The 23,343-nt window shown below is 63.0% G+C and overlaps 2 protein-coding genes across 7 annotated transcripts; one reads left to right on the top strand and one right to left on the bottom strand.

The window, feature by feature from the left end:
• The first annotated feature begins 9,053 nt into the window (after nt 1–9,053).
• LOC116580454 (mesothelin-like) lies at nt 9,054–13,888 on the top strand. Of its 3 annotated transcripts, none has more exons than XM_032326691.1 (11): nt 9,054–9,101; nt 10,851–10,938; nt 11,448–11,491; nt 11,599–11,698; nt 11,957–12,135; nt 12,219–12,374; nt 12,481–12,623; nt 12,700–12,827; nt 13,109–13,203; nt 13,423–13,609; nt 13,682–13,888. In XM_032326691.1, exons 1-11 carry the CDS (start codon nt 9,069–9,071, stop codon nt 13,768–13,770), a joined length of 1,242 nt encoding a protein of 413 aa, XP_032182582.1. In that variant the 5' UTR covers nt 9,054–9,068; the 3' UTR covers nt 13,771–13,888. The 3 variants fall into 3 exon arrangements, with proteins under 3 accessions (XP_032182582.1, XP_032182585.1, XP_032182584.1); XM_032326694.1 differs by lacking the exon at nt 9,054–9,101 and adding an exon at nt 10,436–10,654; XM_032326693.1 differs by lacking the exon at nt 9,054–9,101 and adding an exon at nt 10,693–10,777.
• Nucleotides 13,889–14,183: 295 nt separating this feature from the next.
• On the bottom strand, nt 14,184–22,001 carry LOC116580452 (mesothelin-like protein). 4 transcript variants are annotated; one of them, XM_032326684.1, is made up of 16 exons: nt 21,863–22,001; nt 21,521–21,751; nt 20,771–20,855; nt 20,443–20,563; nt 19,462–19,582; nt 18,585–18,670; nt 18,300–18,426; nt 18,026–18,216; nt 17,669–17,759; nt 17,322–17,463; nt 16,825–17,018; nt 16,598–16,753; nt 16,401–16,528; nt 15,546–15,849; nt 15,041–15,296; nt 14,184–14,627 (listed from the first exon to the last, which is right to left on the bottom strand). In XM_032326684.1, exons 3-16 carry the CDS (start codon nt 20,784–20,786, stop codon nt 14,374–14,376), a joined length of 2,187 nt encoding a protein of 728 aa, XP_032182575.1. In that variant the 5' UTR covers nt 20,787–20,855; nt 21,521–21,751; nt 21,863–22,001; the 3' UTR covers nt 14,184–14,373. The 4 variants fall into 4 exon arrangements, with proteins under 4 accessions (XP_032182575.1, XP_032182577.1, XP_032182576.1 ...); XM_032326686.1 differs by having other exon boundaries at nt 15,041–15,198; nt 15,546–15,640; nt 15,719–15,849; nt 21,521–22,000; XM_032326685.1 differs by having other exon boundaries at nt 15,546–15,640; nt 15,719–15,849; nt 21,521–21,999.
• Between the last annotated feature and the right edge of the window lie 1,342 nt (nt 22,002–23,343).

Genomic DNA, 23,343 nt, shown 5'->3' with positions numbered 1-23,343 from the left:
CGAGGTGCATGGAGCTGCCGACCCCTCCTGCAGTCTGGGGGACTGGTCGCAGGGACTGGGCCTGTGTTAGTGTCCAGTGCTCCTGCAACAGGGGTCACACGATGGGGGGTTTATAATAACAAAAGTTTTTTTTCTCGGTTCTTGAGGCCACAAGTCTAAGGCCAAGATGTTGGCAGGACCTTCCAAAGGTTCCCTCCTGCCTGGCACCGCTCCTGGTGGGCCCGGGCAGCCCTGGGCACATGGCTGTGTTTCTCCAGCCCCCACGGCTCCGTCGCAGAGCTCCTGTGTGTCTCCCCTGCTGTTCTAAGGACACCCGTCATTGGACTCAGGGCCCAGCCCACTACCCAGCATGATCTCTTCTCAAAACCCTCAACTTAATTACATCTGCAACGACCCTATTTCCAAGTGAGGTCCCATTCACAGGTTTGGGGGACATGTTATTTGAGGGGCACCGTTCAACCCACCATAGCCCTCATGTCGAAGTTCTTGTGGGACTCTCAGGGGTCAGACGACAATTGCATAATGGGATGTGTCTCCCCAGATCAGAGCCCCCCTCCCAAACGGACTGCCCTGAGGGGTGGGCTGGGACAGACCACCTGTGCTTGGCTGTCCCCACAGCCGGGCTTGAGCCACAGGTGTGTCTGGGCGGGCAGAGAGCCCGTGTGCAGTAGGAATACTACAGTCCAGGGTCAGGAAAAGTAAAAGGTGTTTTGTCTTTTCCAAGAAATGTTTAGGGTCTCCTGCCTGGATTAGTCAGAAGGAAGAGCGTGCAGCAACTCTTGATCTTGGGGCAGTGAATTCAAGTCCCATGCTGGGCGTGGAAATTGTTAAGTAAAACACTTTAAAAATGTTTTTAAGTTTTTCTTACACGTGTGATTTCAAAACATTTGTTACATTTTCCCATGTTATTGTATCATGAGATGCTAGAAAAGTAGAAATGGGCTTTGCTCCCCACCCCCCCTTCCGCATTGGTGTAGGGGGAAGGACAAGTGCTCGGGTGTGGCCCATGTGCTTGTGGTGTCCATCTGCCCTGTGGACCTGCCCAGACACTTGGAGCCCGTGTGGAGGCCCTGGGCCCCACGTTGGACACGGGGTCGGGGTCGGGGGGACAACCAGGATCCACAAGTGGGGGCTTCTTGCTGCATCACAAGCCCCTGTTGGTAGGTCAGTCAGGGTCAGTCACTTAGAACAAGGCTGGCCTCACACCCAAACAAGGACTTGTCGCCGTATGAATGTGTCCCCATGCTTTCTGTAGACCGGGGACTGTCCTGTTCATGAGGGTGACCAGTTAGGGGTCTCCTCACCATGTGAGGGTCTTCAGGCTCAGGGGTTTCTGGGGGAATCAGCCCAGATCCCCGTGGGTGCTGGGTGTCCTTCCCTATCTACATGGGTATGGGGCCACAGCCTTCTAGGCCACTCTCTGCAGACTCTTCCACGTCCCTGGGAAGCTCTGCAGGCCCTGGGCTGGGGGTGGGGGGTGGAGGGTGAGGGGAGGCCCACACGGGGTGGGTCTATGTCAGGGTGCTCCTGGCATGCCCATTCTCAGAGCCAAGAGAGAAAGCAGCCACTCTTAGGAGGACACACAGGCGCGGGTGGCTGCTGGTCGTGGCCAGAGGTGTCCCCGTCTGAGCCCCCCGGGCCTCCCAAACCCCAGGTGCACCTGGGCTCCTCGTGAAGCCAGACTCGTCCCTGGGCTCAACATACACAGCGTTTGATTAGTTGCAGGAAGTCACTGCGGGCAATGAGCACATCATTAGCAGTCTAATCAGCACGGGGTGCCTTCCCGCGGGGTGCCACCACAGCTTGTCAACAGGTGTAATCTGGCCACAGCTCTGGGAGGCCTGGCGCAGGCAGCAATTAGCCGCTAATGAGGAGGCCTGCGGTGACCTGCCCCGCCCAGGGAGAGAGCAGCGTGGGCCCCGACTGAGGGAGGGCGGTGGGGTCCGAGCTAGGGCCAGGGCACGGGGGCTTCTGGGGGCTTCTTCCGCCCCTAGTAGTGCAAGAAGCAGCAGAAGGAGCCGGTGGCCAGGAGGCCCTCACCGCGCTGCACACACGTTCGCAGGCACGGAAGCCGAGCAGGGCCCGGGGCTGCGTCTGCGGGGGCATGCCAGCAGGTAGGCCAGGAGGAAGGGAGGCAGCCCCCGACTCGTTTGCCTGACTCAGTGCCGAAGGAGAGAGCCGGGAGGGCCCGGGTGCCTGGCAGCACCGGTCTGTCGCGGGGTCTGCAGGCCGTGGCCTGGGGAGCATCGGGAGCACACGGAGCGCTCACAAGAAGGGCGCCCCACAAGGCTGGTCAGCCCCCCACTCCACGGCACAGGGCAGGGGGCTCTTTAGGCCTGCGTGAGCCCCGTGGTCCTGCCGTGAGGCATGCCAAGGCCAGGCCGGCAACCCCGTGGTGCCCACACTTTGGATTCAGCCCCCGGGTCGTTCAGGGGGACCCTCTGGGGCATCTGGGAAGGCAAGTGCGGGTGGTGGGACCCTGGGGCTGCTGGCTGGGGCGGGGACCTGTTGGGAGATCCCAGGCTCGGGCGGGCCGTGGATGCCTACTGTTTGCATGCACTGGTGCAGGGCGCTCACCCAGCGTGGCGGGGTCTCGGCTTCCGGAGGAACAGTCCCCCTCCGCCATCCTTGCCCCCCACCCCGGGTTCAGGGCCAGCTGGGGCTGGGAATCCCTGGTGGGGGCATGGGGGGGCCCCAGTGCGGCTCCCCTGGCAGATGACAGACTCAGAGACTGGAAGGGCCGCCCATGCAGACCTCCGTGGGGCTGAGGGAGGGTCACACACATGTCCACGTTCACGTCTGGCCCCTTGGCAGCCAGCAGCACCAGGTGGGCCTCTGGAGCACCTGCTTTTTGGGGACATGGGCATTACCCTTGCTCCGCTGCCATGTCTGAGCCGCCTCCTGACTCCCCATCCCTGTGGTTACCCACCTCTGTGGACCCCCCCATTGGCCCTGGGCAGCCCCTCCAATGTGGTCCTGCCTGCCACCTGCCGCCTCACCCCCAGCCCCCATGCCTCTGCTCCATGGAGCTTGGGTGGGGCTGGGTCATCACCCCCGGGAGAGCTCGGGGGGCCTGACTAGCACAGTGACTGGACGGCCATCGGGGCCCACTTGGGGTTCTCTGCATGGTGCTTTCATTGGTTGGCGAAGGTCAAGGCTGGCCTGTTCCCTGCGGGGGGGAGGGTCACCCTATGCACTGGGCCCCAGAGCCGAGCCTGGAAAGATCCCCGCTCAGGAGGTCATGGGTCCTCCTCAGAAGACCCCCACCCAGGCTCCCTTCCCTCCTGCCCTGAACGTCTCCTTGGAGGACACTCTCCAGCTCACCTACTTGGGCTGTGGCCGTTGGGAGTAGGCAGGCCCGGGGGGGTTTCCCACACTCCGTAGAAGATGAGGTCTCTCTTACGCTGGGGTACTGGGAGGAGGGAGCCAGCTGCCTGGGTGCAGACAGGGCTAGGAGCCGCTCAGCAGACTGAAAACCCCATGGCCAGGTTCATGCCATCAGGCCCGAGGAGCAGGTTCAGCTGGGCAAAGGGCCGTTCCATGTCCCCTCAGGACAGCTCCTCATAGACGCCGGTGCACCGGGTCTGGCCCGCCCTCAACTCGGCCAGTGCAGCCAGCTGCGGCAGGGTCAGCGGGCCCAAGTAGAAACCTGGGGTCTGCTCCGGGATTGCCTCTTCTCCCCAATATCACTGTGCACACCTGGGTGTGCTGCCCCCTTCCCCCCGTCTAGCTGAGTGTGAGCCTGCTCTGCTGCTCTGAGAGGGTGTGAAGGCTGCATCTGGCATAGTCACGCTGGGGGAGGAATGATGGCCACGGGAGGGCCTGAGAACCCAGCAGGCTGCCCAGTACCAGGGGGCCAGTAGGGACACACATAGGCTCCGAGACATAGCCCAGGCCTTGAAAGGCAGCGGCAGCGGGCCGAAGGGCGCCCAGGTCAACCCTGATCCTGGCCCAAGCCCCACCCAACCCTAGAACCTGGCCCACATGCACCTCCTACCCTGGGTCCTGGCCCACACTCCTCCCCCCAACCCTGGGCCCTGGCCCACACCCCCCACACCGCTGGGCCCTGGCATGGGTTCCTCACCCCAGAAGAAACCATCCTGTCCCTGTTGAGGGTGTGGGTTGGGGACGCACAGAGGCCTCTAGCTGGGTGCAGGGACTGAGCGGGGACAGGAGTCCCTGAGGCCAGGAGGAGAGTCAGTGGCCCTCAGAAGCAGCCCTTGAGGTCAGTGATGGCCATGGTGAGAGCTCTGGCCCCAGTGGAATGTAGCCTCCAAGATGATGGCATAGACCCCTGGGAGGTGGTGGTAGAAAGGCTGGGCAGGGCCCGACCGCGACAGACCCTCTGGTGAGGTCACTCCAGCCCCTGCAGCCCTGGGGGTCCACGGCGTACAAGAAGCCCACGGGGCTGGCAGCCTCAGCCATGGCCTCTGCAGACATTCCCAGAATTTCCAAGAAGGCCAGCATGTCTGTCACTGTGGGCAGAAGTCAGGCTCAGCAGGGCAGGGGATATGTCCTGCACCTGGTGATTAGCTGCAGCCACACCAGCCCTCGGATGGGCTCTGCCCGCAGGTCAGCCTCTGGCCAGCCTATTTCACTGATGGCTGCGGTCCCGCAGCCTGGGAACAGAGCAGCAAGGAAAGCTGTCCTGCCCACCAACAGCACCTAGCCACTTCTGGGGGCCAGGAGGGGGCCCGTCTGACACCCTTGAAGCTGGGGTTCGGTTGCAGGCATTTGCTGAAGTCGGCAAAGCTCTGAAGAAGCGAAGCTGTCCAGCATCCAGAGCCCACCGACAACAGACACCCCACCCTGCACGCTGGTGCCCATTTTGCAGAGCTGGAAACCCAGGCTCTAGAACCCGCTCGCAGGGCAGCAGCTGAGCAAGAACATGGCCCCAGGGGCACCTGACACCAGAGCTGTCCCCATGCTCCTCCACCAAAACCAGGGGCCCAGATTCTTGGGTGGGCTCTGGTCAGTCACTGGATCTCTCTGGGCCTCCTTTTTCTTCTCTGTAAAATGGGGATAAAAAGCCATCCCTAGTGGTTCTTCATTTGCAGAATGAATGTCGTGCTCTGGTCTGGCATCATGGAGGAAACCATGGCTCACAGGAGAGGAGCTGACCTCCCAGAGTCAGGAAGGCCGGGCCAGCCAAGGAAGGCTTCCAGGAAGAGGAAAGACCCATGGGTGGCAAAGGGTGCAAAGACCCATGACAGGTCTGCCCCAGGCCAGCAGACTCGACTCTGGTCCCTTTTTCTCTTTTTTCCACTTGGGGACAGATGTTTTAGGAAATCAGGCAGGAGACAGCCTACGGAATTCAGGCAATGGACGCTAGCCCCCACCCCCGAGAACCTGGGTCCTGCTGGGTCTGCTGGCTGGTCATCCCTGGAGTCGGGATGATGAGATCACAGTGAACTATGTCCACACCAGCACTCAAACCAGGCGTGACTGGACACCTCCCCTGACGAGGAACAGGTTTAGCCATGTCAACATGAAAGAAAAAAGGCTTTTTCTTCTTGTGCAGAATAAACAGTCCCAAATTCGTTTTGTTCACCCGGAGAGTGACAGGGCCAGCAACAGCCTGGAGGCAGATACTCCCAGCCCACGCCTGACTGGCAAGCAAGGGCAAACAGAGGTCGTGCACCAGGAAGGAGAAGCTGGTGTGCACCTGCGTGCCACCCGTAACAGCCAAGGTGGTGCTGAGGACAGACCCTGGGAGGGAACGCGCCTCCATGTTGCAAAGTTGCCTGGGAGGCCCGTGGGAGCCAGGCGAGGGCTCCGCTCCATGTGTCCGCGCCTCTGCTGCTGCTCTGTCTCTCCGAGGGTCATCAGCACCCGCTACCACCCACCCTTCTGATTTCGTGAACCCCCTGTTTGCACCGGGATTTCTGCGGCTGCCGGGCTCCTGATGTCTGCGGGTTCTGGGTGCCCACCGAGCCGGGGGCGCCATGACGTGTCGTGTTTCACATCTCCCTGTCAGCCACCAAGTGTCTGTTGAACGGGAATCCTGAATTCTGATGAAGCCAAGGTTACCCACCAATGCCACGTCGTTTCAGTTTGGGTCTGGGCCTTGTTCCTGGGTCAGCTCCTATCCACATGCTCTGCCGTGTGGAAGTCTCTAACGCGCTTTGTATCGGTCTGTCTGATGGAAGCCTGGAAGCCTCAGTCACTGCTGGCAGGCCATGTGACTCTTGATCTTGGGGTCATGAGTTCGAGCCCCATGTTGGGTGTGGACAGGACTTAAAAAAAATAAAATCTTAAGAAAAAACTTTGATAATTCTAGTAACTGACTCATCGTGGCATTGGCCTCAGTGGTTTCCTTCCCTCTGAGAATGAGTCACAGTTTCCTGGCTCTTCCTCTGATAAGTAGTTTGGATTTTTTTCTTAAGGGATGTGTAGTGGACACAGTGTTGGATTTTATCATGAACGCTGTGACCATCAGGTTGTGGAGACACTGCATTCTGTTATCTTCCTGTGAAGACACTGGATGCTTTTGTTTTGCGGCAATGAACATACTCAGGCTTGCGCTATGAGGTCTGCACACCCTGAGGGGTTAGAGTTCCATCTCAGTATCCCCTGCATATGCATGACTCAGGGGGCAGCAGGAGTCTTTGGTAGAGTTCAAACACAGAATCTGGGTCCCCTTCTCTGGCACTTTCCCTTCCAGAGTTCTCCACTCATTCTCTGGTGTCTGCTTATCCTGGGTTCTTTCCTCCTTCGCCCGGAAAAATGGGGGGTGGGGGATTCTCCAGGAGCCTGAGAGCTGGGGCCAGTGCCACCTCGCCTCTGGCTGTTTTCAGGGTAAAGCTACACACATGGAAATCTCCTCCTCCAGGTGTCAATTCCCTTTCAGAATCTACTGACTTTTGTTCATTTCCCTGAACCTTCGGGGATTTGTTTATTTTTACGTTTTGTCCAGAATGTTTTAGTCGTTATCTAAGGGTGGGACTTTTCTTTTTTTTTAGATTTTATTTATTTATCGGGGGGGGGGGGGAGAGAGCGAGCACAGGCAGACAGAATGGCAGGCAGAGGCAGAGGGAGAAGCAGGCTCCCTGCCGAGCAAGGAGCCCGATGTGGGACTCGATCCCAGGATGCTGGGATCATGACCTGAGCCGAAGGCAGCTGCTTAACCAACTGAGCCACCCAGGCGTCCCGGGTGAGACTTTTTTTTAAGGCATATACTCCCCTGCTGACTTTTCAGGGGAGATTTGATTGATAAATTGATTGATAAATTGATTTATCGTACCAGTCAGCTTTTGAATTCTGTTTGAATTGCCATTTGGCTGGGCTGCATATAATAGGAAGCCCAGCCCACAGAAGAAGTTGAGACCCAGGCATCTGTCTCCGAACCACTTAGCAAACAGAAGCCTTTATAGATATGTAATGCAGAGACAGGCTCTCCACAGGGAATTCTGGTGACAAAATTATTGTAGGAGCTGGAGGGAGAGCAGGGAGCCACGGGGGTCATTGGCTTCAAGGGTGTACTACGAGACTGTGGTCCACCGCTGGCACCCAGTGTGCAGATGCCGGCATCGGGCCAGATCAGGGGCTCATGTTTTCTGTCCTCACAAGAAGGTGGCTTCTACCTCCCATCAATACCAGTGTTGGGGGCTGGCAGGTTCCCACTGGCCCCACCACCATGGAGAGCAGTGCTGGGTGCCTGCTGGAGCTCACTCTGATGCTGATTTGCCTTCTGTGACCCCTGGGCTCACATCCAAGCCCCTCCCATTACCAGCGATGTCTGGGTCACGTTGCTGTGAGCCTAGAACTCGCTCCAAGAGCTCCCACTCTGGCCAATGCTCTGGGGAGTCACGCCCTGGCTGGGCAGCCACCGCCCAATCTGCTGACCTCGGGCTGGTGGGGTGGCCTGTAGACACCCTGCCCCAGCCCCAGCTGGGACGCCACACCCTTGCTCTGCCTCCTGGTCCCGGCCACTCTGCTCCACTGAGTCTCTTCTCTTGGGGGGAGAAATGGGAGTATGCAAGCTGGTGAAGGGAGGCCTCAGCTCGCAACGTGTGCCTGGTCCAGGCCCGGCGGGAGCTGCCACCCTAACCCACTGTAGAAAGGCTGGGCTGGGGCAGCACTCAGCCCTGGGCACCCCACCCCCAGGGGCTCCTCACAGGGCCTCCACCGGCACGTTCCTGCAGCCTGGCAAGGCCTCATTGGTCTCCCATACAGACCTGGGGGGCTGCCAGCTTTTGACCACCTCACTTCCAAGCTGAGGCCAAGGCAGGGAGGCTCAGGGTCGGCCCATCACCGACCATCAGTGAAATAGTCACTGACCTGGGGGCACTGGGGGATTGTCCCAGGGGCCTCCGGGGACCCACCCCAGTGTTCAGCATCACGAGGAGCTTACCACGGCCGCCTCCATGTGGGGCAGGGACAACGGCTCATTCGGGTCTGGCATGCCTGGGGAGGTGAGGGGGTCGTGTCCATCAGCACTCCTGGCACCTCCAACCAAGAAGGTCTGAGTGGGAGCAGGGATTAGCCAAGGCTCATCCAGGGACCTACATGGGAGGGACTGGGTCACCCCCCCAGAAGCGGGCCAGGGGGCAACTGTGCCCCGTGCCACCTTAGATGCCCCTCCCTTGGTCCTCATGGACCTTGGGGAATGCCGAAGACAGCCCCCACCACCCCCTGCCAGCTCTGCTCCCACAGCAGTGCCCTCAGGTCGCCTCTGCCCCAGTCCCGAACGCTTGGCCGTGCTGCGTGACCCTGGGCTGGCTGCAGAGCCTCTCTGTGCTTAGGGCTGACCACATGACCAGGAGGCCAGCACCCTAAGCCAGTCATCTGCTCCCTACCCACTCTTGCCAGAGGGTCCTGAGCTTGGGAGCGTGGCCTGACTTCCGTCCCTTGAGGGCCAGACCTCAGGGGGTCAGGCTGGGCTGGGCGATTCTGCAGGGGGAGGCCTGCCAGCCTTAGGAGCTCAGGACTCCTGGCTGGGGAAGGAGCCGGCATGACTACCACAGACACAACCACCTCCACTGCACGCTGCATGCAAGGTAGGCGCAGGCAGGCGGGGGCAGGGCCTGAACCCTTCCAGCTCCAGCGCACCCCCCGAGGTCTGAGTGATGCCAGCATGCCGCGGGCCCTCAGGAGACCAGGTGCGTGCCAGCCACGGAGGACTTGGGGTGAGAGATGGGACCGTCCCTGATGCCTTCTCTATACCGCCCCTGCTGTGACCCACGAACCTGGCCTTTTTTTTTTTTACTTACTTATTTGACAGACTGAGAGACCAGAAGCTGGGGAAGGGGTTAGAGGCAGGGGGAGAGGCAAGCTGCCCCCCGAGCAGGGAGCCGATCGAGGGGACTCGATCCCAGAACCCCGAGATCACGACCTGGGTCGAAGGCAGAAGCCCAACCCACAGAGCCCTCCAGGCGCCCCTAAGCTGGCCTTTTTAAGAACCGACACAGGACAGAGAAGGACACCTCCCGGCAGCCGTGACCAATGAGACACAGCGTGGGTTGGTGGCTGTTTCCAGGTCACATGCAAGCGCGGGCTCTCCAGGCTGGTAGAAACAGACTTGAAACGGCAGGTCAGCTGCAGGCCACTTGGGAAGCTGGAGCTGCAGGACTGCTGACCTGCCTCTGTGGCGCCTGCTGGCCCTCCCGGGGGTGGGGAGGCGAAGGATGCAGATTCCACGGCCCACAGTGGCCTGCAGACGCTCCCAGGACGCCCCCACCCGTGGTGCTGGGGGTTCCCTGGTGACATGCGGCTGGGGAGAGGGCTGTGGGGGACCGCAGGGGGAGGCACAGTTCTTGCCTGGCCTCCTCCATCCAGGGGCTGGGGACCTCACCCCGCTGCCCCTTCTCTGGTCTGGGGGTCTGGCTTCCTCCCACCTCCTTGGGAGCCTGGTGGGGGAGGGGAGAGGGCTCCTCTGGGGCCACTCCCCTGGACACTCCCTGAGGGCTAGGCTCTCTGCCCAACTGAAAGGAGCTGCCTCCCCGCTTTCTGAGCTGGGCGGAGCTGATACAGGCTTGGGAGGAGGCATGCAGGGAGGGGATGTCTCCGCTCTACCCAGCCAGGGGCAGCCTCCCAGTCTGGGCCTCCCTGGTAGGGGGGAGTGCAGGGCTGCTGAGGTCTCCTGCAGGCCCCTGCCCTTCCCCGCCCTGCCCTGGGACCATACTCCCTGGAGAGCGGCCCCCTCTGACCACCCCCCCCAGCAGCCAGCGAGGTCTCCTAAACTCCACTCCAGAAACGCATGGTGGGAGGGTCTTCCCGGAATGCCTTTCCACCCACTGCCCGGCTCAAGGGACTGACCCGTAGGAAGGGGCGTCCCACTCACTGAGGCCTCTGTTTTGGGAGGGACTTCAGAAGGGAAACCAGGAATGCAGGGGGCCCCGCCAGCCTTGTCCACCTGGGCCATGGGAGGGGCAGGATGGGAAGGAGACAGTGGCTGTGCCCCATGGAGTGAGGAGGAGTCACTCAGCGCTCTACCCAGCCCTGGTGTAAATGGGGAGACTGAGGCCAGCCTAAACCAGAAGTGGCCCTGCCTTCTTGCGCTAAACTCTCCCTCCTCGCCCTGCCCTCTGGGCAGAGGGGACAGACACCAGCCACCAGCGGCCCTCCTGGGCTCTCACAGCTGGGGGCCTGGCTGACTCAGACTCAACACCCGGGCAGGAGGGGCCGGTTTCCCGGAGGCGGCAGGGCGGGCCAGGTAGATTGGTTGGTCTTGAGAGCAGGGCTGGAGGCCCTGTAGACGCCGCCCACAGGGGCCTGAGAAGGTTCCATTGGGGAATCTGACACCCTCTAGCCCCATAAGGCCCTGCACTGGCCCAGGGCAAGTGGGGGCAGGGGGTGGGGTGGGTGCTCCGTCCAAGAGGTAAGGATATCAGACTGGCTCTTCTCCACAGACTATGGCCATGCGAACCGCCCAGCCCGCCTGGGGGTCCTGGGGCACCTCCGCCGGCGGCAGCCTCCTGCTCCTGCTTCTCAGCCTCGGTGAGTAACACAGGTGGGCTGTGGTAAAGTGTTGGGGGCCAGAGAGCATCAGACGGCACCCAAGGGGCTTTAAGGCTCTGCCTGCCCCACGCCTCCTCCCTGGAGGCCGGCAGTGCCCACGTGCCCACCCCACTCCCAGAAGGCTATTGTTCCAAATCTGGGCAGGTGCTCCGAGTCCCAGCTAGGCTGTCAGCCGTGTCTCTGCTCCCAGAGGTGGCTGCGTTCCTCCCTACCGCACAGCACTGGAAGCTGGAGGGGGGGGGGTGAGGAGGGCTCAGGCCAAAGGGACAGTGTCCGTGACCTGGGTGTCTGATTGCCCTGAGCAGCGAGGTCTTAGGAGGAGGATGTGAAGAGGATGTAGGAGGCCTGAGCTCCCTGGGGTGGGGAAGGCTGTGACATCATGGAGTGCCGAGTCTGGGAGGGCCAGCTTTGCCTCCTTCCTACCCAGGGTGGGGCACACCCAGGAGTCCCCCGTCACCCCGTCAAACCTTGTGCCCCCTCCCCTGCAGGGTGGGCATTTCCTTCCAGGGCCCAGGCTGCAGACTTGAGACTGGTAAGGTCCCTCCAGGAAAAGGGAGGGCGGTGTCTGGCCCCGGGTGGGGGAGGGGTCCTCGAACCCTGAGCCAGCACGACTCAGCCGCAACCCTGCTCTGTCCTCAGGGTGTCATGACCTCATGGCTGCAGGGTACCTCCCAGGTCTTGTCCTGGTGGCGACCTGAGCTATCTGTCGTCCTCTCGCGGGACCGGAGGGACACAGACAGTAAGCAGGACACCCTGCCCTGCTGGCTGTTGGGAGACGTGGGCCTGTGGGTAGTGTAGTGGGGTCACACTTGCCCACACATCTGGGGCCCTTCCTGACTGCACGGCTTGCTTGGAGAGTGGACAGAATGACCCCATTTTGCCGATGTGTAAACTGAGGCCTGGAGGGGGTCCTGCGTTCCCCAGGGTCTCGGCGAGGTTTGGGAGGAGGAGGTTGACTAGAGAAGTTCAGCCCCTGACCCCTGGTCTGCTCCTGCAGGCAAGGTCTGCCCGCCCTCGAGGAAGGCCCACGTGATAGATGAAAACCTTGTCTTCTACGAGGAGTGGGAGCTGGAGGCCTGTGTGGATGGGGCCCTGGTGGCCGCTCAGATGGACCGCGTGAACATGGTGCCCTTCACCTACCAGCAGCTGGACGTTTTTAAGCGCAAGCTGGACGAGGTAGCTCAGGCCTGCCCGCCGTACTGCACTTTCTCGGGCAGTCAGGGCGCAGCCGTGGCCCTCACAGCCGCCGCCCTGGATAGTTCTACCCACAGGGCTACCCCGAGTCCCTGACCCAGAACCTGAGCTACTTCTTCCTCGAGCTCAGCCCCGCGGACATCCGCAAGTGGAACGTGACATCGTTGGAAACCGTGAAATCTCTTCTTCAAGTCAGCAAAGGGCAGAAGAGGGACGCTCAGGTAGCTGACAGCTGCCCGGGAGGGAGCAGGTGGGGGGATGGTGTGCAGGCCCCTGGGGGACGCCTTTCTCCCAGCCCCGAGACTCCTCCGTGGCCTCCTTCCGCAGGTGGCTGCCCTGATCGCCCGCTATGTGGCGGGAGGGGGCGAGCTGGACCAGGCCACCCTGGACATGCTGGCCACCTTCAGGCCCGCATACCTGTGTTTCCTCAGTCTGGAGCAGCTGCGCTCCGTGCAGCACAGCGTCCTTTGGTGAGACCCCGGGGCCTGCCGGGAGGGGTGGGCATGCGCTCCCGGCTCACCGCCCGGCCCCACACTGCCTCCCCAGGGCAGCTGGGCCCCAGGACCTGGATGCGTGCCGCCCTCTGCAGATGGCCGTCCTCTATCCCCGGGCCCGCACCGCCTTCCAGACTGTGAGTGGGCCTGAGTACTTCTCGAGGATCAAGCCCTTCCTGGGTGAGCCAGGGAGAGCCCCTGGGGGGCGAGAGGGCCCAAGCTGCCCACACAGGTACTGCCGGGGTCTTGCCTCACGAGGCTGCTGCTGTTGGTGTGACTGGTGGTCAGCATGGCCCCTGCCCTTACACGCATGTGTCGGTTGAGGCCCTGTGAGTCCGAGTCCCCTCCAGCCTCTGCACCCACCCCAGGGAACCTGGGGCCTAGGAATTCCTTAGGGTTGGAGGATAAGACTGGGGGCTGTTGTGAGGTCTCACGCTTGGGGCCCCACTCCCTGCGAGCAGGTGGGGCCTCCACAGAGGACCTGAGGGCTCTCAGTAGTCAGAAGGTGAACATGGACGTGGCCACATTCCAGAAGCTGCAGACAGAAGCTGTGCTGGTACAGCGGGGGGCCGGGCCGGGGACTGGAGGTGGGGCCAAGGTGGGGGTGGGGCAGGGCCACTGCTGCCAGAGCGCAGGGGCTCAACTCGAAGTCTGTAGGGGCCAGGCCGGGTGTTCAAGCCCGGGGAAGTACCGGGAGGTCTGGACACAGCAGAGGTTGGCAGCCTTCTGGGGAAGAGGCCGGGCGACTCTGATGGCCCTCTGGGGACTTTTGCAGCCGCTGACCATTGCCGAGGTGCAAAACCTTCTGGGTCCAAACCTGGTGGGCCTGAAGGCGGAGCAAGAGAGGAGCCCCGTGCGGGACTGGATAGTCCGGCAGCAGCAGGATGACCTGGACAGTCTGGGCTTGGGGCTGCACGGTGGCCTCCCCAATGGCTACCTGGTCATGGACCTCAGGCTCCGAGGTGAGCTGGGGTGCTCCGCTGGGTGGGGCTGGGGCAGAGCCATGCAGGGCACCTGAGTCACTCTCTCTGCAGAGGCCCTCTCAGGGGGCGCCCGCCTTGTGGGACCCAGAACAGTGCTCACTGCGATCCCCACTCTGCTCCTGGCTCTGATCCCCAAGTGAGGCCACCGTCCTGGATGCGGAACATCCCCCACACCGTGACGGCCTGCCTGGTCCACCCTGCCTGGTCCACCCCAAGGGGACTGGAGTTCAATAAAAGGCCCCTGTCCTTCCCTGCAGAGCTGGCCTGTGTTGTTCTGAGGACCGGGAGGGGAGGCCCAGCCCCGGGATGTGGTAGCTGGGGTCCCGGAGTTGGAGTTCCTCCTGTTTGCACTTGGGAATGGGGAGGGGAGTGGCCCTCAGGGCCCTCCTACCACTGTTTCCATTCCCAGGGCCTTCCTTCCAAGGCCAGGCCAACACTGAGGGTGGCTTCTGGGGACAGAGGCCAGGAGGTGCAGGTGGAAGTCCTATTCCCTGCTAGGAGCGTCTCTGCCCCTCCTGGGGCTCAGGGCAAAGGGATGCAGGCAGGATTGTCACCTTGTCTTTTATTCAAATCAGTCATCAAGGCCCCCTCCCCCGTACCAGTTCTTCATCCTGGGGGAGGCCAGAGGATTGGGGCAGCATCTCTGCCACCTGTATGGGGCTGGCCACAGCGTGGGCCCAGGTGGTCATTCCAGCTCCATGTCCTGGAAGCTGGGTATGAGTGGGGACCAGCCCTGTTGGCCCCTAGGAAGTGGGACATGGCCAGGTCCTCTGGCCCTGGAGCCTGGGTGGGGGCCTGAGCAGGTGTCTAGCTCCACCTTCCAGCCCCAGTTTCTCTGCCTGTGGCGCTGGGCCAGCGCTGTCTTTGGAGGCCTTGGTGCAGGTGCCCTGGGAGCAGTCCTGGCTGGGCCCCGGGATGCCCCAGTATAGCAGCCACAGGAGGCCTGAGGGCAGGGCTGCAGCGAGTAGCCAGTATTGCAGGTGGGCTGGTGCGCTGCCTGTAGGTGGGACGTGGATGAGCACCATCAGGCCCAGCTGGGAGCCCCCCCGGCCCGGGCTGCCCTCCCCGTGTGCTTCCACGGGCAGGAAGGCCAGTGGGGACTGCTCCGAGGCTGCTGCTGCAGGACCTGAAAGGCATCTCAAAGCTTGTCCCTCCCCCACTTTCTGGTGCTCAGCAGGTGTTGGAGGAGGGGACTTGGTCCTTCAGTAACTCAGCAGCCAGTGAGGGCTAAAGCGAGGGTCACCCAGATGTCACCCAAGGAGGCAAAGGGAGGAGAGCTGGCCAACAGAGTAGGAGGTTGGGTGCGAGATGCGGAACTGGGGGCAGTCGGGGGTCTGCAGAGACCCTGGGCAGACGGGGCCAGGCAGAGACAGGGGAGCCCATGATGGGGAGGCCGGGTCTGGGGCATACCGGAAGTGGGGGCATTGTTCCCCCGCTGGCCCGAGGTGGGGGCTAGATGGGACACCCAGGGAGTGGTGTCCGGGATTCCCGTGGTGGAGCGGGCCGGGCCGATGGGGCCGGCAGTGTCTGTGTCCAGGCCCAGCTCTCCTAGGGCCGAGGTGTTGAGGCTGCGGAGCCAGGAGCTGATGGTGGGGTGGCTGCGGGCCTTCTGCAGGTCCCCCACATTCTGGCCCAGCAGGGTGGTCACATTGCCGACACTCAGGCTCTGCAGGGGGAGGGGGGGCTGTGGGGGCAGGGCCGGAGGGTCCCTCGGCAGCCGGCTTGGGGGCAGAACCCGGCAGGGCAGTACTTAACTGAGGAGCGAGCACAGGGGTGAGGCTTGGCAGAGCGACCTGGGGTTCACTGCACACCTCTGACTTTGGGATACTTGGGGCCTGCAGATTGTGACAGCGGCCTCCCCTAGTTTGGCAGCCCCCCGCCCCCATGCCCCAGATAGGCCACCCTGGGGGCCCACCTGCAGCACTCGGGGGTTCAGGTTGGTGAAGGTGTCGATATCCATGGAGACGTTGGCCTGGGCCAGGTGCCGCAGCTCCTCCACGGGGGCCCCTCCTGGGGGCAGGCAGCGGTCAGAGGACGGGGCAGGGGGCCTCTGGGACAGGGGGGCCTGCACACAGGGGAGGGTCTCACCGAGGTAGGGGCGCATGAAGTGGTAGTAGCTAGCTGTGTTCCTGGTGCTGCCAAAGGCCTCGCGGGCTTTGGTGTAGAGTGCGTCCTTCCGGCTCTGCGGGCAGGAGGAGATATCCAGGGCCCCAGCCCGCCTGGGGGAGGGGGAGGCTGGTGGGCGGACTGGGCGCCCCTCGTGCTCCTGGCCTGTCCCCACCACAACTTTCCTCTTGCCCTCTGTACCATGCGGAACAGGGTACCCCAAAACTCACACCTGCCCGAAACCTCAACACAGAGCCTCTCCTATTTGTAGATTTTGTGATGAAGTCGACATTGCAGTGAATTAGTGCGGCCCGAAGTCCAGGAACTGGAGCAGAGAAGGGACTCTGCACCCAGGCGCCGAGGGGAAGGCTGTGTGGCCGTGGAGGCCGAGGCTGGGGCGTGCGTCCCCCGGCCCCGGGCAAGGCCGAGGAGTTCCGGCAGCACCCCACGCAGGATGCACCTCCCCTGCAGGTTTCAGAGGGAGCCGGCCCTAGGACCCCTCCATTTCAGGTTCCTGGTGTCTAGAGCGCGGGAGAATTTCTCTTGTTTTAAATCTCTCGGATTGTGGTACCTGGTTGTGCAGCCCTGGGAACCTACCACACCTCAGGCCGAGCCCCTCCCTCCTCGGCTGAGCCGACGATGGGCGCATCCCCGGCTGGCTCACCGGAACTCCACTGGCCTGATGGCCTGGATCTGCCGGGCACTCATCCAGCAGAGACGGGAGCCCCCGATGGCCATGAGCAGGGCGCTGGTGATGGTGCCATTGTGGTCCAGGTATTTCTGTAGGACAGCCTGCAGGCAGGGCCCAGGTCAGCGGGGCCAGGGGCGGCGCACCCCCACTGCCCCCTGTGCTGCCCTCACCTCGGTCTGGTTCTCCAGGGCCACGTCTGAGGCCAGCAGGGCCACGACCGTGTCCCTGGACGTGATGTTCCACTGGCTGATCTCTGAGCGGGAGTAGAGGTAGACCAGCGAGGTGATGAGTCGTAGCTGCTCCTCGGGGACACCGTGCGGGTATACCTGGGTGGGCGGGAGGGTCAGGCCGGGCTGGGCACCTGCCTGCCACCCCCCGCAGCCGGTCTGTAGCGCACCCGAGCCAGCTTGGCCTTGACGACGCGCTGGCACTCTGCCGGGAGCGGGTGCTGTAGGAGCGGGTCCAGGTTGGCCTGGAGCACGTGGCTCCCCAGGCAGGACTCGAGCTGCATGCAGTCGTAGCGCACCAGGAAGAGGTCATCGAGGAGCGTGGCCGCCGTGATGTCCCCACGGACGCAGGGTCTCCTTGCATCTGGGGGAGGGGTATGGGTTTTGAGCTGATCTTTGCTGACTTTGGGCCCGGCCTCACTCCTAACCTCAGCCTGCCCTTGACTCCCTCCTGAGCTTGACCTCTAGCTGAGAACCTGGCTCAGACCAGAGAGTCAAGCCTGCCCTTGACCCTGACCTTGACCCACCCCAGGCTGGATGCAGACCCCCCGGCCTGCCCAGGAGGTCCAGCAGCAGGTGGGACAGTCTTTTGAGTGCCCACCCCCCAGGGTTAGGAGTCCAGGGCAGGGGAGGGACAGCATTCCCTGGCCCTGGTGGCCACACTGACCTGTGCCCCGCTTGGGTCGAGAGGACACTGACATGGCCTTGGCCTTGAGAAAGCCCGTGACGAAGCGCCTGGCATTGCCCTGGCTGAGCTGCCCAGCTCGGTACGTGGCCACCATGCTGCTGAAGAAGGCCAGGCCCACGGCCTGGCCAGGCGGGCATAGAGACTCCATGCCCGGGGAGGGGCTGCCAGGCGCCGCCTGGTTCCTCGTCCCGTCCCACAGATGGAAACCCTGGGGCAGGGAGGGACTGGGGACACTGGACAGGCTGGCGGAAGTTCGGCTGGATGCCCCTGTCCTTGTGCACAGCCACCTGACACTCCTCCCCCACCCCCACTGCAGAGCGTCCTACCTCCTGCACCTGCACCCACAGGCTGGAGCTGATGTAGCTGGCCAGGGCTCCCAGGGCCTGCAGCCCCTCCAGGTTCCAGGAACCGGGAGGCCTGGTGTGTGGTAAGGGAGCACCGGGTTAGGGTCAGGAGCAGAGCCCAGACCCCCGGAGGCAGCCAACCCCTCCCTGAGCACCCAGTTTTCAGGGCCTGCCTACTGGGGACACCTCCCACCCCAGGCGTGGGGGCAGGGGAACAGGGGGGTCTAGAGGGTGGTGGGACCCTGAGGCTGTGCAAGGTCAGCAGGATGGTAGACATTAGGGGTCTCTAGGTCGTCTTGAGGAGGGGCGGCCTGGGTGGAGGCACCGGACCCAGCCTACCCCAGCACGGTCTTGCCACCGGCCAGCAGCGAGTTGAGGGCAGCTTGCTGGGGGGCCGTCAGCTGGTGGCAGCGCTGCAAGTTCTCCAGCACATGCGGGTCTGCGGTTTCAATGCGGGACGCGTGCATGTCACACACCAGGGCCCCAAGGAGCAGCAGGTCCAAGGCATTGAGCCGTCGGTGGGGTGCTCCCTGCCACACAGCGGGTCAGCATGAGCCGGCCCTGTGCCTGTCCGCCCTCCCCCGTCCTGTCCCAGCCTGCCCGTCGTGCCTACCAGACAGGCCAAGGCCATGTGCTGTAGGGCGGACCTCTGGTCTGGCAGGTTGGTGAGCAGCTCCGTGTCCCCCTGGGCAGCGCGGCAGGTGAAGGCCCGGCAGGTGGCTTCCCTTACCTGTGTCAGGCTGCGAGCGGGTTGGGGGGCTGTTGGGACGGTGGGGGCCACCCAAGGGTCGTCCTCTGGGGTGGCCCAGATGTCCCTGGGGAGCTGGGGACCCTGGGACTCCGAAGGAGGCGCTCTTAGCCTGTTACGCTGGAATGCTGGGGGCTGGGCAGCACTCACTTGTAGAAGAGCAGCAGGTTGGGGGGGTGGAGCTCGAAGTCGTCCTGGAGGCCGTGCCGAGTGGCCAGGTTGGCCAGGCAGCTAAGCTGGGCAAGGCAGTGGCATGTCGCGGGCTTGGCCAGACCGGGGCCCACAGCCCCCATCTTTCTGCCGTCTTACCCTCGCCCTTGGCGTGGGGCCCTCCCTGTCTGCCTGGGCTCTGTCCCTGGATGCCCTGTGGTCTGCCCTTCTCAGGAGGCATCAGGGCCAGCCTGAAAGCCCCCCACCCCCCACGGCTCTCCATGGCTCAGTAATTTACCCCAGTGCTACCTCTTGCCTAGACTTTTTGTCTCATTGGACTTACTTTGGGGTTTTCAGATGTATTGCTAATTTCATACTAATTTTAGAACGAGGCAAAATAGTAGCTTTTCTTCCTTTTGTTTCTTTAAACTCAGGGGCAGGTCGAGGTGGGCTCAGACCACATGGGAGAGGCCAGGAGGCTGGAAGATCCCCACAGGGCTCCAGAGGACCTGTCCCAGTGTGGGCACCATGTGCCACTGAAGGCAGGAAGCAGCCAGCGCAGGCCTGCTGGACAAGTCCTCATCCGAGCCAAGAATAGAAGTCAGAGGGTCTGCAGGTAATGGGCCGAGAAGTCCTGGAAATGGTCCCAAGTGGGCAGCATCATAGAGTCACCCAAGGGAGGACAAAACCAACCTCTGATGGCCACACTCGTCAGGGTCTATCCAGCAGCCGTGTCTCAGGTGCCCCATCCCAGTCCCGTGGGCCCCCGCTGACCCCGTGTCCTTTGCTGGGCACGCCCTTCCTCCCCACCTGTCTCCGGCAAGTGTGCCCTCTCCCTCAGCACCCTGGCCCGCTCCCACCAGCCACAGCTATTTACCTGCCAGGCCCTGAGGGGGACCTGCTGGGACGCCATGCCCTGGATGAGAGTGGAAAGCTGGTCCCGGGACAGCTGGCTGGCCGGCTGGCACCAGAAGCCGTGCAGGAGGGAGGTATTGGTGCTGGGCAGAAAGGGGACAGGCGGTGAGGGGTGGCATCGAGGTCAGCACCGCCAGCTCTGAGGGAGTGAGACACGGGAAGCGTGGCCCGTGGCCCCTGGGCACGTGCAGGACCACAGCTTCATTCCACGCTCGCCCAGCAGGCACCAGGCTCCCAGCTGTGAGCAGGGCTTGGATGTGGCCTTGGCCTGGACTTGGGGTCCTGGCAGTCTCTGAGCTCAGGTGGGCCCCACTGTCCCTGTGATGGCTGAGGGCATGGAGGAGATGGGGCCTGAGCACCAGCTGGGGCACTGCAGCGGGCCTGGCCTCTGGGTCAGTGCCGCTCTCGGTGTGCCTCTATCTAACAGAGTCTGTGTGTGGGGAGGGCGTCCTCTGGGATGTCAGCCTGGGCCTCTGACTCTGCCTCATCAGTATCCAGATCAATCCATCCCTCGATGCCTCATCAGTGATCTCTAACCCTCCAGGAAAGTGAAGCGTGGCTGAGCCCACATGCGAGGCCCCAGCATAGTGGTTGGGAGTGATAGAGTCTCTGGGACCTGGGAGAGCCGCCCAGTCTTGGGGCAGAGGAAGAAACTGGAGAGGACTCGGCACAAGAAGTAACCACCCACCGGGCCAGAGAGCAGCACAAGCTGTGAGGGGCTCGGGGGCCCCGTCCAGCGCGATGCCTGGGGACCCACTCCTGGCCACTCCTGGCCACTCCTGGCCCACGTGGGTAGGTCTGATGCAGGACTCTGGAAGCTCCCGGCCGTCTCGGGGAGAGGTCGGTGAGTGATGGGGGCCCTGCCTCAGCTGTGCCCAGGCCGTCGGGTGTGGACCCCCCCCCCCCCAGAGGATCAGCTGCAGAAGCGTGACCTGGCACTCACCTGCCCCACAAGTCATCCCTGCTGGCCTCCAGCCCTCCCTGGGAGGAGCCCTGGGCCTGGGGACAAGAGCAGTGGGCTGTGAGCCACATGAGGAGGGCGAGGCCTGGGTTCACCTGACCACCTGGAACAAAATGGGCCGTGAGCAGCGTCTGGCCCCCCAGCACAGCTGGGCACCGCCTGCTGGGGGCGTCCTTCAAGGGTCGGCCGGGGGCTCCCTGGGTCCTAGGAGAGGCCTAGGATCACAGATGGCCCTGATACCTCCGGGGAGCCTGGCTGTGGGACCCACCCCCCAAGGGTCTAAGATGCCCCTTGGTGAGGGCTGCCTCACCTGCTCGGGGACCCATGGCCGTGCGGCGTGCACTGCTCGTCCTGGCAGAAAGGTGTGGGGTCACAGGCGGTGGGTACAGGACAAGCTGGAGAGGAGACAGGAGGTGAGGCCCACCCATCACCATCCCCTATCCTCTGTGGCCCAGGGCACAGAGAGGGAGGTGCCATCCAGGGATATAGAGGAAGGGCTCCCTGCAGCCCTGTCTCTTGTCTTTGGGGAGGGGCACTAACCCCACAAACAATGCCTCTTCGGAACTAAAGGGAGTGGCAAGAGGAGGGGCTGGGCCAAACCCCGGGGCCTTTCTTATCACAGGTCGGGGCCCCTGGGACCCGTAGCTTCGGTGTCTCCAGTAAACAGATCTCTTGACAGCTACTGGGGAGGGGTGGTGGTCCCAGGAAGTCCCTGCAGGCAGCTGCTGGTGGAGGCCTGGGGGCTCTCCAACCTGCCACCATTCCTGGGTGGCCTGGAAAGTCCTCTTCCCCTCTCAGGGCCTCAGACGCCCAGGCAGACCTGGCCTCCGGCCACAGCCCACACCACAGCCCCGCAGGCGGCCCTGCACAGTCTCCATCCAGCTGGAGGCCTGAACTGTGAGGTGGTGTCCAGGTGCCTGAGGGGCTCTAGACTCTGTATGGCCCAGGATAGTTACTTTCCTCTGCAGGGGACAGAATGGAAGCCCCCCACCCAGGTTCACACCGAGATTGCCCCGTGGGTCCAGGTGGCAGTGGCCCCGCCCCAGCCCTCACTTCTCACCGGAGTGTGGAGACCATCTGCTGTGGAGGGAGGCTTCTCCTGTGCCCCGCAGTGGCTGTCCGATGGAGGGGGTGTGGGGGCCTAGGCCAGGTGCCAGGTGCTCCTGAAGACCCCAGTCCGCTGAGTATGTCAGCCGCCGCGGCCGTGCAGGGTGGGGGCACCGGCCTTCCCGCTCCCCTCCATGGCTCACTGACACCCGGCCTGCCTGGCTGCCTGCTCCTGCAGCGACTCCTGCAGGGTAGGGTCCAGGTGTCAGGTGAGGCTGTTGTGCCCACCCCTGGGGGCCCCGAGCCCAGCAGACACCTGCTCTCCAGCCCTGGGGGAGCGGGAGGCTGAGCTCACGGTTGGCAGCCGCCCAGTGCACGCCCCTTCCCGCGGGGATGGGTCTGTGCCCCAAGGATCAGATGTGCCTTCGTACGCGTGTGTGTCTGCATCTGTCATGAGTGCTGGTGGTTTCGTGCACACACGTGTGCATCTGGGAGCACCTACTATGTGCATGCCTGATGCATGGTTTCCCTGCGGGATGCCAGTCACACGCGGCTCCAGCGTGTTACCTGGGTTCCGTGCCGCGCGTCCCGGTATCTGCCCTGTGAGCATGCGTGTCCCTACTCGTGTTTGCCAGGGACTAAGAGGGGTGCAGGCTCCAGGCAGGTGGCCTCAGTGGCAAAGAGCTGTGCTGCACATGCCCTGGGGCCCAGGATGGGGGCAGCTCCACCAGCGGGGGTTGGGGAGCCCTCTGAGGTCTTGTGGGAGGTGGCCGTCTACGCCAGGCAGGGCCAGGGGCTGGGCGGGGCCAGGGGCAGGGCACTGAGTCCTGACTCTCCTCATCTCCTGGGAGGCGCGCAACTGGAGGCACCGAGCCTTGAGCCCAGGGACCCTGGTTTAGCTGCCAGCACCCCAAGTAGGGCTGCACGTGGCCCACAGCCCAGCAGACATACTGACCAACAGCTGAGGACGGCTCCCCAGCCCTGGACGCCCCCACGGAAGTCCAGCTGGGTGGTACCCCACGAGCACACCTGCCCCCCAGAGCTTGCCTGTCACCGGTCAGCCCCACACTGCCACCTGCAGTGTCCGTCTGTCTGGCCACGCTTGCCTGAGGAAACTTGCCTTGCTGTCCTTGTCCAGGAGACCCTGCTCAGTTCCCACACCTTCCAAACCTTGCTCGCTCACAGCTAGGGTGTGTTTGGGGGCAGACAGGCCCGTGTGCGCCCCATGTCTGTCTGGGCTCCACGGTCTCAGCCTAGAGGGCCCCAGGGCACTGGGAGACAGCCAATTGTAGAAAGCAAGAGCTGGGTCTGGCCTGCAGGTGGCTCTCTGGGTCCTGGGGGGGCTCAAGGGTCTAAGCAGACATTTCAGTGGGGAGCAACAGGGCTGGGGGAGGGGCACATTCCCCAGCGGAACCTACCCCTATGCACTTTCCTGTCCTGCCTCCCTACCTTGGAGGCCACCCGTCTGTCCAGTCCTCCAGCTTCCCTGGGGTTTGCTCTGTGGGCCCCACCAGGCCAAGGTGTCCAGACCCATGTCCCCAGCTGGCCACGCCTCCCTCTGCTCTCTCCCAGGGCCATCCCCAGCCAGGAGTGCCCACCCTGCAGGGTAGCTGGTGTTCTCATGGTGGAGGAGCCTAAGGGGATGTGGGACAACAGCTCTAGGGAGGGACCCTGGTGAGAAGATGGGTGCTCCGCTGCTTTTGGCTTAGAGAGCTGGGATTTCTGGGAATGGGGCTGACCAGCTTCTGTCCTCTACCCAGAGCCCAGTGTCCACACAGGCTGCACGTGCTCACTGCACAGCAGGGGACGGACACGCTAGCCAGGACCACGAGGTCC

Source organism: Mustela erminea, chromosome 20 (assembly GCF_009829155.1).
Source record: "Mustela erminea isolate mMusErm1 chromosome 20, mMusErm1.Pri, whole genome shotgun sequence".
NCBI lineage: Eukaryota > Metazoa > Chordata > Mammalia > Carnivora > Mustelidae > Mustela > Mustela erminea.
This window is presented reverse-complemented; position numbering and strand designations above follow the sequence as displayed.